The sequence below is a fragment of the Lagenorhynchus albirostris genome, chromosome 4 (genome assembly GCF_949774975.1).
Source record: "Lagenorhynchus albirostris chromosome 4, mLagAlb1.1, whole genome shotgun sequence".
Taxonomy (NCBI): Eukaryota; Metazoa; Chordata; class Mammalia; order Artiodactyla; family Delphinidae; genus Lagenorhynchus; species Lagenorhynchus albirostris.
Genome location: NC_083098.1, coordinates 88,356,985 through 88,375,962, shown reverse-complemented (window position 1 = coordinate 88,375,962; position 18,978 = coordinate 88,356,985). Strand labels below are relative to the sequence as shown.

The 18,978-nt window shown below is 34.9% G+C and overlaps 1 protein-coding gene across 1 annotated transcript; it reads right to left on the bottom strand.

The window, feature by feature from the left end:
* Window positions 1-17,251: 17,251 nt before the first annotated feature.
* On the bottom strand, window positions 17,252-18,728 carry LOC132519389 (zinc finger protein 239-like). Its single transcript, XM_060147324.1, is given in 2 exon segments — window positions 17,252-18,606; window positions 18,609-18,728. Coding segments are annotated over 2 exon segments (1,380 nt in total). The 5' UTR covers window positions 18,649-18,728; the 3' UTR covers window positions 17,252-17,266.
* Between the last annotated feature and the right edge of the window lie 250 nt (window positions 18,729-18,978).

Genomic DNA, 18,978 nt, shown 5'->3' with positions numbered 1-18,978 from the left:
TTGAAATAAAGTATAATATGCCGAAAATGTTGAGTTTTTTTCTTCCATCTTCAATATTAAAATAGCTACACAAAATTCACCAGTTTTGATGTCTTTTTTTAAATGCACGCTGATGTGACAGCTGTCAATACAATCTAACGAAATTGTTTCGAATGAAGTTAAAGACAACTAAGTGCTGCTGGAGCCATCTTACAGGAAAAAAAAAACGAACGAACCTTGTAGCCAACCCAATATATACTACACATTTCATTTATTCATATACCTCTGTATGGACACTTGGATCGTTTCCACCTTTTGACTATTGTAAATAATACTACAATAAATGCTGTTATAAAAATATCTGAGTCCGTCTTTTTATTTCTTTTGGGTATGTACAGTTGACTCTTGAACAATATAGGTTTGAAATGTGCAGGTCCACTTATATGTGGATTTTTTTCAATAAGTACTTACTATAGTACTACACAATCTTGCTGGTTGAATCCAGCTGTGGGTTCGAAGGATTATAAAGTTATACCTGGATTTTTGACTGTGTGAGGGGTCAGTGCCCCTAAATCCTGAGTTATTCAAGGGTCAACTGTACTTAGAAGTGGAATTGTTGGTCATGTGGTAATTCTATGTTTAACTTTTTGAGGAACCATCCAACTGTGTTCCACGGGGGTGCACAATTTTACATTACATCAGTGATGCATAAGGATTCCATGTTTCCCACATTTTTGTTATTTGTGTTTTTTTTCTAGTTAAAATATTATTTATTATAGCCATCCTAATGAGTATGATTGTGGTATTGATTTCTGTTCCCTACTGATTGATGATGTTATGCATCTTTTCATGTGCTCATTAGCCATTTGTGTATCTCCTTTGGAGAAATATCAACTCAAGTCCTTTGCCCACTTTTTAAATTGGATTTTGTTGTTGTTGAGTTGTAGGAATTCTTTACATATTTGATATATTAAACCCTTGTCAAATATATGTTTTGTAAATACTTTCTTCATTCTGTAGATTCACTTTTCACTCTCCTAATAATTTTCTTTGATTCACAAGTTTTTAATGTTTAAAAGTTCTAAGATCATGAACTTACACCTATGTGTTCTTCTAAAAGTTTATTATTTTAGCTCTTATAATTAGCTCTTTGATCTATTTTGAGTTAATTTTCATATATGGTATGAATTAGAGGTTTAACTTCATTCTTTTGCCTTTGAGAATCCAGTTGTCCCAGCACTATTTGTTGCAGAGACTTTTCTTGAATGGACTTTTCTCTCCTGTGTACAATTAACTGGCCATACATGTCTAAATTTATTTGTGGATCTTAGTTCAATTCCAGTGGCCTGCGTATCTATCTTTATGCCAGTATCATTCTGTTTTGATAACTATAGTTTTGTAGTTAGTTTTGAAAACAGGAAGTGTGACTCATCTGATTTTGCTCTGCTTTTTCAAGATCATTTTGATGATTTGAGGTCCTTCGAAATTCCTTCTGAATTTGAGGATTGACTTTTCTATTTCTTGAATACTTTTTAATCATTTATATTCTTAAAAATATAATTACTGGTAAACCTTCCAGAGAAACAAAATTAAGTCACATTTTCCCATATTTTAAAGAAAGGTCAGCACTGAGGTATGTGCATTTAGATCCCTATCTTTTTCACCTTACTATGGCTTTTTTTCTCTGTCATGTTAGTGTCATAGTCTTCAGATTGTCTTGTTCACTCTTTCTAAACTTCTCTTTATCCAGTGCTCTTTGCAGAGTCTGAAGTAGTTAGGTATATAGAATACAGTAGATGGTATGGCACTCTGTCAGATCATTTTCTTTGCAACTGCCTAGGAGACAATTAATAAATAATATGTTACACAGTTCTTCTTGCCCTTCCATTTTACCCTTCTGTTACTGTATTTTTTTTCTTGTTTAATGTTACAGGAAGTGAAGTTACAATGATTTCATGATCAATAATCAATAAGCTTTTACATTGATTGTTATTAAATATGCCTGGTATATTGTGCAATTAAAAAAAAAAGCCTACCTAACTAGTGAGTGAAAACTAAAACAGACTAAAAACTGTAAGTCAAATGATTATATAAGATCAGGGAGAAAAGGTGATAGGAGTTAAACACTGACTTATTGTATAACAGATACTGAGTTATTAAATAAATGTTAATCTATTTTAATAAATTAGTATTTTATTTTAATATATTTTATATTTATTATACATTGTACATTATAATTTTAATAAGTTGAAATAAAATAGATTATTAAAATTACTTAATAATCTATTTCATTATTTAATTCCCCACAACAAAGGGAATACTAGCACTGTCTCCTGGAAACCATTATCAAATACAAGTCTTAGAGTGGATTTATCTAAAATTCACAGTTACTCAGAATATATTTGCTTGCCTTCAAAGTCCTTGAGCTTTTCATTTTACCCATTGTCAGTAGAGGTTATCATAACATTTTACCATGCACTTCTTTAATAAACTGTAAAATTTGGAAAATCAGAAATCAGGACAATATGACTTAAGATCCTACACATGTTTCAGTTACTAAGTTGTCTCTCACCTCAAAAGTTAAAACTAATATCATACAATAATAGTTTTGTACAAAATACTATATTTAATATTCTTTTTTATTTGTCTGTTATCTTAATAATATAAACATTAAAATAAAATGAGGAAACATCTGTCTCTCCTTAGGCAAATCTACATTTTTTAGTGAATAGGCGTATCAAGAATTCTACCTAATCACTGTTGGGAGAAAACCAACAAATTAAAAAAAAAAAAAAAAAAAGACATTTACAGGCAATGACAATACTTTTAAACTTAATTAATTTTGGTGAAACACTATATTTACTAGCAATTTAAGCTGACAATATCTTCTGCTCACAATAATGTATTAAATAAGTGATTCTTTCACCACAGCCTTGAAATTTTTGACCTTCAAAGGTCTTGCACAAAGATAAACACATCTACTGTGATACCTAGGTTGCGCCCACCTGCTTTCTGTGGTGATAGTCTTTCTTCTACATCTGTAGTGATTACATTTTTCTGTGAAGCATGAAATATAATTACAGTGAGATTAGAGAGCATTACCTACATGTGTTATAATTGCCCATGAAATTAGCAGTTTTCTGCTAGATAATACCTACAGTGTTTAGTACTTTTTTTATTCATCTTGCTGAACTAGAAAGAGTTATGGTTTGTTGTTACATTAAATGATTAAAAAAACCTAATTTTTAGAAATCTCACTTTATTGCTCTATAGTTTTACTTTTTTACTAAAGAAAATTAACTGTAAGATGCCATGTTTGTTTCAATTTGTATTCATTAGAATCCAGTTTGAAATCCCTAGCTGAAGCTTTGCTAAAATGTCATCTGTCCTAATGAATATGTATAAAATAAAGTACAGGATAAATCTGAGAATTTTTTTTTCTAAGTACTCTGGGCTCTTTTGGAATTGAATGCTCTTGTACTAACTACATAATCAAAAACACAGTGTGCATGGTATCAAATTGTTTATTTAAACAGATAAATCCAGAGGGCGAACAGCTGTTGTATAGAACAAACACAGTGGAAAGTTTTAGGTAATAGGAATTTAGAGTTTAGTTATACGTTGTCCTTACACTCCTCACAATGGAATATTTTACTTTATGTATTAGAAACCTAATAACAATCGGCTTTTACATGGACCCAATTAATTCAACATCCACATGAAAAAGAATGGAAGGAAATTATCTTCATTCTCACTGCCTCTACCTTAATTGCAGGCCTTTATCACTTGCCAACTGGACCATGACAATCACATGCTAAACACTCCCTTTCTCCAGGTTATCTCCATCCTAACTATTCTCTACACTACTGTCAGTGAGGTAAAATATGTTCATGCTCAGGTGACATTCCTCATTAAAATGTGTCAATTGGAAATTTGTTCCTACCGTCCTCTTTACCACGCCAGACAGTCAGGGAGAAGGCACTTCTCATAAGCAAATGAAAACTGGAAGTAGTTAGAATTAACTAGAAAGGAAGCACCCGAGGGATTCTGAAGACTAAAGCTATATAACCTAAAGGAAGTCTGGACTACTCAAATCAAAATAATGAATTTAAGTAATACCTACATGGTGAACCCTCCTTTCCCTATTGAAATCTGAGATGAATATTTATGTCTTTTAGGTTGGAAATCTGATTATTCTTTCTAGAGAAATTTAGAAGCACAGAAATCTAGTATTTCTGAGAGTTGTAATTTCCCCCCTAAACTCTTAGAGTAAATGAGTCATTATATTGAGATTCATCAGTTAACAAGTTTCTTCCTTCTTATACATAGTTTCTAGTTAGCTTTTTTGTGTGTGTCCTACACTTAACTATAAGTGAACAGCATAGGTTCACTTGATATTTAAAGAACATTTTCAATGAAAAACTGAGACCAAAACAATGAAAGTATAAAATAAATTATAGGGAATGACAATTCTAGAAAAATAAAATTCAGAATCCTTTTTAGAATCCTCAGAGTGTTAAATAAGTTAGTATATTAATGATAATACCAGAATGCTATGGAAAAAAAAGACATCTTGAGAGTGAGAATATGCTCTTCAGTAGAAATTATTGTATATGCTTCCTTTTGGATAATGGGGCTCAATTTATATTGTCACTGTAATTAAAGAATATTTTTTCCAATGTTCTCGCGTGGACAGGTATGCCCATGTGAATAACTTTTTATTACAAAGATGTAGGTAGAGGTGTTGCTTTGAGATTTAGGAGGAAGTTGCTTTAAATAACTAACTGAAGTATTAAAAAGTATAGTATGGGCCTTCCCTGGTGGCGCAGTGGTTAAGGGTCCGCCTGCCGATGTAGGGGACACGGGTTCGTGCCCCAGTCCAGGAGGATCCCACATGCCGTGGAGCGGCTGGGCCCGTGAGCCATGGCTGCTGAGCCTGCACATCCGGAGCCTGTGCTCCACAACGGCAGAGGCCACAACAGTGAGATTTCCCTTTGCCTTGTGTGTAAAAAGAACCCTCTGGGAAAGTAATAGAAGCTATTTTGTCCTGTTGGGAGATGTCATTTAAATAAGATTTAAATATTATTGTCCCAAAAATATGAAAGCATATTTTTTTAAATATTATAAAAGAATAAAATAGGCAAAAAGATTACTTGGAATTGTTTCTGTGAAACGAGTACAGTGTCTAGTAGACCCTTAAGGGGTGTCTTATTCTGTAGGGGTCTTTTCATTTCATAGATTTAGTCTATTTTGGAACTATGTAAAGATAGAATTTAACTTATGGAGAAATTGGTGGCCCATGTTTTCTTATTGAGGTAATGTAAATGGTTCCTGCCATATTGAATTGTCTTTTAAACAAACTTTAATATCTTACTGGAGCTGTCGTTAGTTAATTATATAAATAATATCTTTATAATATATTCATTTTATATTTGTATGAAAGAAATGATTTTACCTCTTCTTTTCTTTAATTGTATTTTAATGTGTTAGGATGCTGTCAGGAAAAAAAAAATGACGCTATTTTTCCTGGGAACTAGAGTGACCCAAGATCAACTTAACTGATACTCCTATGTGTCCATTTATTATGGAAAGAGTACAGAATTTGAAATCACCACCTCAACTTTTAAATACAGGCATGAGTCTGTTTAGAATTCAGTCCACAGAAGGTTTCATTTTAGTCTGCTTCTCACTTGAAATGAGTTGAAATAGGTTAAAGAAACTAAAACGGTTTTAATAGGATTTATTTTTCTATTATTAAGACTATTAAAGTTTTCATCAATAATTTGAGAAACAAAATTTTTTAAAATAGTAAAGTCAGATTGTAATCACTGAATTTAAATATGTATGCATGTATATTTATATATATACACATATATACATGCATATATTGTATATACTTATATGTATATATGTGTGTGTGTATACATACGATACACACAAATATGCATGTATGTATATGTGCATATATATATATATATATAAAATGCATAATAGCCTCCAAACAAAATAGAAATTTAGTGAGTTTTTAAAATACTCATCAACTCAGTTGTTAAAACTGCATGCACATACAGGAGGAAAGAATAAGTGTAGAACTTTGAAGAGTTATTTAACTTTAGTCTTTATATCATGCCTAATGGTATAAAATGAGCGAATTCTTTACTGTTTAGACCTGAATTGCTTCTAATATCTTGAAATCGTGCTCATTCTTTTCTATGATTTCATTTATACTAGAACATACTTTCTCATTCCCATTTTTCCAATGGAACTGTATTCTTGTTTGAGTAAGTTCAGAAATCACCATTCTTCAAGTAATTCTCCCAAATAAACTCTAAAAAGTGAATTGCTTTCTTATTTATGCCAACTCATCCTTGTACACATTTTTAATGTTTTGCTTTTCATATACTATTGCACTTATTTTACATCTGTTACCACTGAAATATTAATTCTTTGTTGGCAGAAATTTTTTTACTTGTATTTATTACTATTATTAACATATTACATAGCACATATTGAGAGGTAGTCAATGGCTACCACAAATATCTCCCAAAGATTAAGGCTAATAAGAAGATAGATTTATTATTTTCTTTTTTCATAGTTTTTTTTAATACAGTCTTTTTATCCTAGTAAAGAAAGTTTATTTATTTATTTTTTTCATAATGATATTATTTGGATCTCCATGAAAGCAGCATGAGTATTTGGAAATTATATGGACCAGAAATCAAAAACAAGCTGCTAAATCTTTTAGAGTTCCTTTACTCCTGGTTCGGAATGCTTACTACAGCTGCAGATGGTCAGGAAAGAGGTGAGGAAGTTGGAAGGATTCACTTTGGGCCGTGGCCTCTGCAAAGAAGTAGATGAAGCAGTGATTTTCAAGGACCAAGACTGTTCTTAGCCTAAAACAAAAACATTAGTCAAATAAGCAGCAAGATTTGAGAAGTATCAGCAGACAGATGCAGACATCGTACAAGTAGGAGCAAAAGAACACTCACCTTACCAGGTGGCTTCTGGACTTGGATATCCAACCAGGACTTTCAGGGTAAAAAAAAAAATATATGATTTCAGTGATCTAAGAATAGTACTAAGTACAGTCTTCAGTCTAACTACTTATAAAGTTTTCAGCAATGATTTTATTTTTAATTTTTACTTTGTTTAATTTAGCTTGTCCCTGAGGCAGTTAATGAGAGCTAAAGACAGCTGCTGATTCATTGAGAAACATGCTAGAGTTCAACTGTTTCCTTTAGGCAGAGTTGGCACTTGGTTTGTTGGATGGGGATAGTCCCTCTATAGCTTCAATGAAGTTTGAATATTCTGTGTCATTTAAAAGTTCTTACTACTTAACAGCAGCATGCTACAAATGGAAAACACAACAGCATTTAGCACAAGACATCCTTCTGTCCAGATCCTGGCTCTGTTACTCACACTGTCTATATTAATGAGCAAGAGAATCTGAATTTTAGTTTCTTCATTGGCATAGTGAGCAAGGTAACATGTCCTACCTCACAGGAGTTTTGTGATTTTACATAAGATAAGGCATGCAAAGTCCACAGATATAGCAGTTTTAAAACTGGTAATTCACCTTTTCTCTAAAGTTACTCAGTCTGCCTAACGTGTTAGACTCTGTTCTGCCCACTATTATCATATAAATTGTGTATCCAGTAACAACAGAGATACCTAGCAAAATAGGTTCTTGTGGAAGATTTTGCGGCAATGACTTTTAATGAAACGCTATTGAGAAATGATAAGACAAGATACAAGAAGAGACTTTTAAAGAGCTTGCACATTGGAACTTGGCCTCTCTTGCTACTCTGTGAATCCTGAAGCCATCATTGAACCAGCCTGGGCTAGGCATGGTGAATGGTGAGAAAGAGGTGACCCAATAATTTCCGTCTTCCATGCTGACAGCCAGAAAGCAGCCAGACACATGAGTGAGGTCACCTGGGACCGGACAACCTGCAGCCGGACTGTCAACTGACTGCAGGAACATGAGTTACCCAAGCTGAGTCAGGCCCAGATTAGGAGAAGCACACAGCTGAGTCCAGACCAGTGCCAACCTGCAGAACTATGAGATACATAAATGGTTGATCTTTTAGCCATCACAGTTTTCTGGTTTGTTACACAGGGACAGATAACTGATGTATCTCTTAGCATATTTCTGAAAAATAAGTTAATTGACTGAAGACAAAAATGTGGAGAAAAAAGAGGAAGAGAAGAAGGATTATAAATGCCAGATGCATTAATTTAGGGGAGCGGAGGTGATCACTGGGGGAGAAAAAAACTCTCCAAGAGCACCTCGGAAAGGCTTTTGTATTAAATACACCAAGAACATGATTTAACATTTAAGAGCATTTTATTATCATTAATTAGCATAGATAACTTACTCCATCCATCTAAGAACTCATTGGCAAAACTGAATGTCACAGTAATAATGAAAAGAGCAGTATGCCAATTTGGTACAATATTAATCTTGAAGAGAGCAGGGAAATTTGAATAGGAAAGATGATCTGTAGTGAGACTGTAGTGTATACATATTCCTGAATTAATAGTTGACATATTTCAACCTTTTCCAGGGTAACGTGGTGTTATAGAAGAATAATAGGAGATTCATATAGCTCCATAGTATGTTTTGTAAGCAATTGGTTATTCTTTCCTCACACCAGCAAAACTATGTTTTCTGGCTTTAAGATACAGTCTCAAATTTGGTGCAATGTGCCTTGGTAAACTAAAAGAAAAACTGAGAATGACAGTTTGTAGTCAAAATGAAAAATTGCAAACCACAGAAACTATAAATTTTTAATGGTGGCTTTTCTCTTGGGAAAATTGGTCATTGTAGATGGAGCTCGATCACATTTGTAGCACTTGGCTCTTGTCTCTCACAGTCCTAGCCTCATTCTGAAAAAAAATGCTATTCAAAATTTTGTTCACAAAATGTGAACATATACAATTATGTCTAAAAACTAACTTTTCAACAAACGTGATAGAATTTACACTGTTAAATTAGTATCCGCTATTTGAATGGTTACATCAAGAGGCTATGTAATTACTTTAATAATGTTGCTCTTATTTATAATATAAGTTATTTAGAATTGTTTCTGGAGCCTCAAGTTCAAGTTCTGTATTATTTATTTATTTGCTAGAGAAATCAAGCTTCTGTACTCCCATGTCAGTGAACATGTGCTATCCATATTGATGGCACTAATGTTCAAAGAAACTGCAGTTATCTCTACCATACATTAAACAGGCCCTTCAGGCACTAGAATATGTGGTTTGCCTCAGGGACAGGCTTTGAGATGCTTTCAACCTGTAGTAGAAAGTGATTCTCACACTGCATATCCACGATCCTATTCATCTATGTTCATCACCCCAATCAAAAGCACTGATAGTGGTGAGAGTTTCTTTCTGACAATAAGCCATCACTTAGGTTCCACACAGTTTCTACTCGTATCCTTTGTATTTGAGCTCAGATTTATCTGATTCCTTCCCCTCCATGTCCCACGTTCACTGTGCTTTACCAACTGCACAAAATACAAAGAGGAGATGAAAATAAATCTCCTTGTCCCTACAATCGGAGATAAAATGGAAGGAGCATGAGTTTTGGAATCAAACAAAACAACCTTCAAACCCTATATTAGGCACCTGCTTCATGATTTCACACCTACCTTGCTATGCTATATGGTCAGGCCACTCAAAATGGCAGTTCTCTTGCTCTCTGTCCATCCCCCGCCCGACCAGTGCCTGCTTCACCTATACCCTACTCACTCGACTGACCTTCCTACGTACCTGCCCCAGGCCCTAGCTAGTGATAGCTGTTCTAAGGGGTGGTGAGGGGTATGCCCCCGGCTGATTTCCCTGATAACTAATGAGCCGAACTGATGTAATTCCCCCTATAACTGGCAAGCTCCCTTTCCCCTCAGGAGCGAAGCCTGCCAACATGTCCTGCCCACCGTCCACCATACGTGGTGGAGCGTTGCTCCATGACCTTGCCTCAGACATGTAAGCTCCCCCATCCACTAAACCAGTGATGTCTCTGTTACTGACTCTGGGCTCTTTCTTCGGTCTAAAAGTTGGGCAAGTGCAGGCCTTTGTAGGCCTGCGGGGTGCAGCCCAACACTTGCAGTGTTGCTGTGAGCATTAGAAACTGTGTATGCAATGGACACATGGGCTTTGTGACCAAATGGCCTTATAATTTCATATTTAAGGAAACCTCTCCATTCTAAACACAAAATTATGATCAATAAAATTAGAATAGAGATAATTGAAAGTACACTAAAAATTATAACTATCTCTAGATACATAACAGAAAGCTAAAATGTTAATTAGAAGTGAAGTCACAAGTATATTGAACTCCTCACACAAAAGCAGGCAGGGGAATCTAGAAGCTTTTATCATGAGGGAAAGTTATGACTAGTAATGCTCCAACAGATTGCAGTATTAATTTATTTCACCAGGAGTAAATTTATCACTTTTTTTCCCATTATGTTGCCTGCCTTTCTTAGTATAGTATTTCTTTATCATTTTATTTTTTTTTTAATTTTGTCAGAACGTCTAAACAAGGAATTTATGTGAAACAAGTGTCTGGATTTCATCCTATTATATGATTAAGGTGTGGGTTAGAGTTTCCTCAACCATAAAATGAGGCTAAGGGGGAAAAATGTCTGAGTTATGCCTGTGCTCTTTTTTTTCCTCAGTCTGATTATTAAGAGAAGCAGAAAGAAACAGATGCAGTAAACTAATCATAATCTGTGCCATGAATGAGCCTACTGGCTCAGTGGCCGGATCTTTGATGTCTCTGTATTTCTACAGAATGGGAGGCACTACTGCCAATAAAAGTCATGATGTGGAGGGGCTTGGAGGAAGTAACTTGAAAACAACAAAGTACAGTTAAAGAAGAAACAACACACAAACTCCCACTCAAAATGAACCTACAAAATAAAAAGAAAAGGAATACTGATACTAAAGAAGACAGCCCACCCACACAAACACACACACACACACACACACACACACACTCACACTCACACTCATATGCATTGCACCACAAGTTTACTCCCAGTAAAATATAAATAACAATAATAGTTTGATTACATGAATATTCACATGTTCATATCTAATCTCTAAAAAAGGAACCATAGGTAAGAAACCAAAATAAACCTTAAAATACATATAATAAGGAAAAGAGCAATCTATTAAACATGGAATGGAAAACCATAGATACTGAAATTTGTAAAAATTGGCATATACAAAACGTATAGGCTGGATAGTGTTCAAAAATTAGTAAATTGGGAGTGAATAATATGAAATTTACCAAGAATTCAAAATAGAGTTAGGATAAAAATAATTTTTAAGATATACAAGTCTTCTATACAAATATTGTTTAATTTTAAAGGATTAAATAGTGATGTCATCATAATGAACCAGAAAACCAAAAAAAAAAAAAATCCTTAATGATAATAGTAATAACACAACAGCAACAATGACAGTATTATTGAATGCTTACCGTATACCAGGCCTTGTTCTAAGTGCTTTACACATTTTTATTAAAAAAAAAAAAAAGCTTACATTATATACTACCATTATACTTGTTTTAAAAGTGAGAAAACTGATGCAGAGATATGTCATTTACACAGCTAGTAAGTGGTAGAATTTGCATAAACGTTTGCTAGTATTCTTGATCTTAGTAGTATGCCATACCACCCCCTTATAAATATGGCAAGATTTTTCCAAATTCACTTATGTATTAATTAAATTATAATACAAAATTATTCTTTGCTTTTTTAAAATGTACTTAGTGAACTTGACAATTGACTTCTAAATTTCACATAAAGGAATCGAGCTAAATTTAAAAGCAAAGGCAATTTGTATAAGAAAGACTAAGAAAGGGTGATGGTTTAACATTATCTTATATGAGGATTTATTTTATATTGGAATTTATTTTGCCCACCATTTATTTGCACTGATAAATTAAACCCTATTTCCCAGGCCACCTTACCTACTGGCTTCAGGCTCGCTTCAGGATGGATGGTACTACAGAAGACTAAAGAGTGGAGTCAGGTAGAAGATGGATTATTTCTGCTCCTTTCTCTCTACTTCCAGGCAGCATCTCTTGCAGTGACTGCATCTTCCCCAAGGTTCTAGCTACACCCAGGCCAAATTGTTCCTACCATCTTAACCACAGGACCTTGCAAATACCAGCTCTTCCATGGCTCCTTCCATTCTTGGGGGTTGTAATGCCTTTCTGCTGTTGCCAAACTCTGGGTTGCCTCTCCATTCCCTTTCAGTTCTGCCACCTTTACAAATAATTCCCATTTGGCATGGTTTCTGTTGGCTTGATCAAATCCTGGGTAATACTGCAATATTAATTAAAACAGTATGATATCGACATAGATATAAAAAAATTGACAGAAAAGAACCACATATGTGTGAATATTTGTGACAGAATTAGCTTTATAAATTAGTCCAAAAACCTTTATTATATAATAACTTCCTTTGGGAGCAATTAATTCATCACATGCAGAAGGAAAAGTATGAAATTAGCTCTTCACCTCTCACTGTACATAAATATTTTTCTTAGTTCTTGACCTCACACTGTACATAATATATTTCTCAAATACTAAAGACAGAAAAATAAAATAAAACTTTAACATTGTTAAAAATATAGAGAGAAATGTATATGTTAAGTAAAAATGAATTTCTTCAATAAGACACTCAATTCAAAAAATTAAAAAGGGAATTAATAAAATTGCTAATGTTAACATTTCATTTTGACAAAAGATACATAAAGTTAAAAAAGTAAAATGAAAGAAACTGAAAGATTTTAGTATCAATAATGTATAAAGAATGTCTAAAATTCATTAAAAAAGACAATTCAATAGAAAAAAGCGAAAAACTTACATGCAGTCAGTTCACAAAATGTGTGATTTGAATGGCTAATAAATATGTGAGATGATGTTTCCTTCTACCAATAATCTAGAGTATATAAACTAAAAGAATAATAAAATACCTTTTCAAATTTAACAAAATTATACAAGATGTTTTTAAACATTTTCTTAGCATATGCTATGGGCAAAATAAGAGGAGATGCAAAATAGGCTACTTGCATTTTTGCTGATGAGATGCAAATTGTTAGAGCACTTTGGGAAGGTCTTCAGCAATAATTAACAAAATTAAAGACATACATATCCTAAGACTTGGGAATTCTGTGTTAGGCATGAAATCCAAAGAAAATTTTTCACACTTACACAAGAAAACATGCAAAATTTCTTTTTGGCGAGGTTGTAATGGAGGATTGGAAGCATCTTGTATTTATACCACCAGAACAATGGAAATAGGTTTAGTGGGGTGGTGTGTGTGTGTTTTATATAACAGTAAAAAGTAATGACTAAATCTATATGAACCTGGGTTGATATTTTTAAAAAATGAATACAAAAGGCAAAGTACAAAATATATATTCAGATGATAACACTAAGGGAAATTTTAAGAAGACAATACAGTATATTTTTACACTGTACATGGATAGTAAATACATAACAACAATGTTAGGAAGGCATATATGTTAAATTTAAAATGCTGCTAAACGTTAGGTTGGAAAGAGAAGAAATGGGATAATGACCAGAACAAAGAGGACTCTTTTGTATGAATATTATTTCTTTAAAAAATATATATATTGGGAAACACGGAAATTTTAATACTTTAACGATATAGATGATGTTTGCATGTATTACATATAATAAAATTTAACTTACCTATATTATAGAAACAAAAGTAGAAAAATCAAAATTTCTTTGCATGTTAAAAAATAAATTTCTGGGTAAAGTGATTATGAGTAATATTAACTTATTAGTTTATGCTTCACTATAGTTTATAATAGCATTTTTTAATAATAAACAGTGATCCATTTTACAAACAACATATAAGTTAATTATCTCAAATGGCATCAATGGGTATTTGAAACTGTTTTTACACTAAATAATAATCATAGTAACATAATTTGCTCTCTATGTATTTTAATATATCTTCAAATTATATCTCTAATGTAATCTATATGTGTATTTTACATATAAGAAACTGTTTAAATGGTATTATAAACCTCTCTTGATTTTCCCTTTTTTTTTAACTTTTTATTTTATATTGGAGTACAGTTGATTAAATGCTGTGTTAGTTTCAGGTGTACAGCAACAACAAAAAATGATACAAATGAACTTATTTACAAAATAGAAACAGACTCACAGACTTAGAGAACATATTACCGGGGGAATGGTGGGAGGAAGGGATAGTTAGAGAGTTTGGGATTGACATATACACACTGCTATATACAAAATGAATAAACAAAAAGGACCTACTGTATAGCACATGGAACTCTGCTTAATATTCCATAACAACCTAATTGGGAAAATAATTTGAAAAAGAATAGATACGTGTATATGTATAATTGAATCACTTGATTTTTCTTTTGTACAAATCAATAGATTAATTTAAAGAATAGTTCTTTGCTAAAATGGTGGATAACAAAGATGATCGAATACAGTAGCACATTCAAATTGAATCATTAATCTACCTCCCTCTCAATACAATATTTTCTTCTTATATATATATTTTACATAATGACACTTTGATAACAGTATTAAAATATAACACTTGGTAGATGTTTGCAAATTAGATACTTTTAACTATTGTGTGACTATGAATAGAGTTACAAAACTCCTTTACAGATAAAAGTAACATGTTTGTAGGACTAATAAATGTATTTTTATTATGCTGGGGGCTATGACAAAAATATGTGCCAGTCTAAATTATTTAGTGTCTCTTTACCCTCTAGGTTTAATAAATTCTCTTAACAGCACAGAGCATATTTTCACTTTTTGTAGTATTTTTGAAAATAAATCTATTTCTAACATTTCTGAATTAATTTAAATAGATTTTGTGCTGAGGAAATAATTCTGCATTGAAATGAGTTGCATTGAATGATAATACCACATACAGATGCCCTCTCTAAATATAGTATTTTTCTCTAGAATCTTAGTTCAACAAGGTCTCCTGTTGAGTTTAAAGCAATTGCCCAGGTAACATTTGTATCTTTTTTTTTTTTTTTCCTATTAGTGTTAATGAGAAAGTTTCTTTGGTCTTTCCTTTCATTGTTTGGAGCTAATCAGTTTAAAAATCACTGCCCAAATGTTTGTTTTTGGCCTGGTAAACTGAAACTTAAATATTTATTTTGAACCTATCATCACTACTTCTTCGGGTTTCCACTTCTTGTATCAGATGAGCAGACAAGTGACACAGAGCAAAATATAAATAAGATTTGATTTCCCAGAAAGTAGCCTTAAAATGCTTCTTCTAGTCAGATACTCTGCTAGAAACTGTGGAGTCAGAAAAGAATATATAGACATGGTTCCTGCCTTGCGATTCTAGTGGTGCTACTAGTCTAGTGGATGCTGCCTGTTTTTAAATATACTGAAAAAGAATTTAAAACAAAATGTTTTCTTCTCTTCCTAGAAATGGATTTCAAAACTTTAAGTCTGTCATTTGAAATTATTAATAGAAAAAACTGAAATGAGAGACGGTATTTTAAAACCAACTTATCAATTATTTCTCAAAAATAAACTCAAAAATTTTATTTGAGCTTTTTCATCTTTACTATGTGATGATTACATGTTGGGTGGTTTACAGTAATGCTGAGATAAAAATCAGCAAATGTGCATATATTATATATTAATGACTAAATTAAATGGTTCATATCTGTATTATACACACAATAGGGCTATATATGTATATTTATAAATGGGTAGATAGAGTTAGATAGATAGGTAACTAGCTAGCTATCTTCATATCATTTTTTTTTCAGAGTTCCAAAGAGTAAATTTAATCAGAGAAGTGAGAAAATGCAGAAAGAAAGGAAAACAGTCAAGCAAGACAAAATAACAATAGTTTAGCCATTAAATAAAGTCAAGGACCTATAGTTCCTCCTGAAGGGCTATAGATAATATTCTGAGCAACGTCCTTTGAGCTGTTTTGCAGATACTGAATCTGCCACCAGGTGGAAGAAGTTAACTGTATGCTGCCCACAAGCAATTAGACCCCAGAAAGGATGGAAACAGAAGGTTGACAATGTTGACTCTCGATTAACTCACCACCAACCAATCAGAAGAATGTCCACGAGCTGATCATGCACCCCAGTCCCCCCTTCCTCACCCTTTTAAACTCTTTCCCTGAAAGCCATCAGGGAGTTTAGACCTTTTGAGCACTAGCTGCTTGGACCCCTTGTTTGGTGCCCTGCAATAAATGGTGCACTTCCTTCACAACCCAGTGTAAGTAGATTGGCTTTATTGTGCATGGGCAAGCAGACCCAAGTCTGGTTCAATAATGATGCTGCAAATACAAATGACTTTTTGGGGGTATATGAAATATTAAAACAAGTTGAGTCTGAAGAGAAAAATATCAGAACTCCCTCTCCTGACTACTTTGTTTGGTTCAGAACATGGATGGTGAAGAAATTTAAGGAAATAAGAGAGGTTCAGTGTTGAGAGACAAATTAAATACATTTAAATATATTTCAACTTCATTTAACATGTTTCAACATGGTGTAGGTACCCTACTTGGCTTTAATTTGGTGGGGGTGTCATCTGAGATGGCAAGACCTGGAAGCACCCCAACAGACTAGCTGCACCCAGGAAAAAGAACTACTTATGTTCTTGAGCAGTTGCCTTGTGGGGAGGAGGAGGAGGGGTCCCACATCCTGTAGTGTGTGGGGTGTACTGCACGAGTAGCTCTTCTCCACGTTCTTGTGAGGCCACAGGCTGTAGTACGTGTGTGCAATAACAGATTTCCATGCCCACTATACCTCCAACCACCCCCTCAACCTAAAACTAACATATTGTATAACCAGAATTTGGAGAGGGCTACTCAGGGCTGGAAGGAAATAGGAAAACACAAGGCACGTGATTTGAAGAGAAGCCAAAGTTCCAATTTCTCAGAGAATGTGAACAAAGGAAACATGTTCTGCTTGGAGAAATATAAGGTTCTTGCACTTAAAAATGCTGGGTAGGGTATGTAGTTCTAGTAACACTGATTGAACAGCACAGTATAGACATTTTCACTCTACCCATCTGAGGAACAAGGGCAATCAGTTCACTGTGTAGCATAACAAAGTGCTTGGTAGTTAAATACTTTAAATGATTTTCCAGTGAGGGAAGTTATCTGAATAACTCTTACTATATCCTGAGAATATAAAACTAGGAGTGATGTTAAAAATATTTAAGTCTTCAGAGTACAAGCATGCGATTGAAGACCTCATTTAATGGGGATCTTTCCTGTGGACCCGCTGGTGGATGTGGAGGTTGGAGCTCTGGCTGAAGCCCTTCCCACACTTGCTGCACTCGTAGGGCTTCTCTCCAGTGTGGACTCTCTGGTGGATGAGGAGTTTGGAGCTCTGGCTGAATCCCTTCCCGCACTTGCCGCAGTGATAGGGCTTCTCCCCAGTGTGGACTCTGAGGTGGATGCGGAGGTCTGAGCTCTGGCTGAAGCCCTTCCCACACTCATAGCACTGGTAAGGCTTCTCCCCCGTGTGTGAGCATCGGTGGATGTGAAGGTTTGAACTCTGACTGAAGCCCTTCCCACACTCTCCACACTTGTAGGGCCTCTCCCCCGTATGGATGCGCTGGTGGATGTGCAGGTTGGAGCGCTGACTGAAGCTCATACCACACTCCCCGCACTCATAGGGCTTCTCTCCAGTGTGCACTCGCTGGTGGATGTGCAGTTTGGAGCTCTGAGTAAAGCCCTTCCCGCACTTGTCACATTTGTAAGGCTTCTCGCCTGTGTGGACTGAGTGATGAATGAGCAGACTTGAACTCCTCGTGAAGCCCTTCCCACACTTGTCGCATTTATAAGGCTTCTCATCTGCATGGACTTCGCGGTGGATAAGGAGACTTGAGCTTCTCGTGAAGCCCTTCCCGCACTGATCACATCTGTAGGGCTTTTCTTCTGTGTGGTCCCTCTGATGAAGGACTAGCTCTGAGCACTCACTGAAGTCCCTACCACACTGACTACATCTGTATAGTTTCTCAGCAGTGTGGATTTTCTCACCTGGGTGACCACCTGGGCTGGTGGTACGTATTTTCCCACAGTCATAATGGGTGCAGGGCTTCTCCTCTGCATGAGCTCTCTGATGACTACAACTGATCACCCATGACTTCCAACCACAAATGTCCTTGTGTTTACAGTCAAAGGGATCCAAGGATTCTTTCGACTGGCCAATCTGGCATATTGTCTCACCTCTGAATGAGGGTGAGACCACTTCTTTTACATCAGACACAAGTTTATTTTGAAGGTTCTCTGAACAATGGTCGATGGGAGGACTTTTGCTCTCTGAGATTTTCCTCTCAGTGCTTTCTTCAGTTACAAACAGAATTTTGCTTTCCTGAGGATCTTGGGGCTCATTCTTACAAAACGTCACTGAGTCCTGTGTGGCCATTTGGCTTGGGACTTTCAAAGACAAATATTCTTCACTTTCCATGTTTTTTAAATCATCACTCTGAAGAGTCACCAAACTGCTTTTGTTTTTGGAAATATGAGAAGATGCTTCTCCCCACTTTTGACAAGGGGGAACATCTAGTTCAGGGTTCCTGTACACTGAAGATTCACAATTTAATCCTGACTCCCAGTTATTGTACTGGACATCTCTTCCAATATTTGCCAGGAGGAAAGCTATTCAGGTAAGAGATAACCTAAGTCCTTTCTGTTGATTCTCCACAGAATTTTCATTCAAGTCTCCCACTGAGACCAAGTGACTGTAGTTTTCCAGCATCACAGCTGTGTGCAGCTTCCTCTGAGCAGGGTCCAGCAACCCTACTCGTCCTCGGTGAAATCCAGAGAATCCTTGAAGGTTACTGGTTCCTCACATTTCTTAATCTCTCTCTCTTTTGTTTTTTTGGCTGCGTTGGGTCTTCGTTGCTGCAGGCAGGCTTTCTCTAGTTGCAACGAGCGGGGGCTTCTCTTCATTGCAATGTG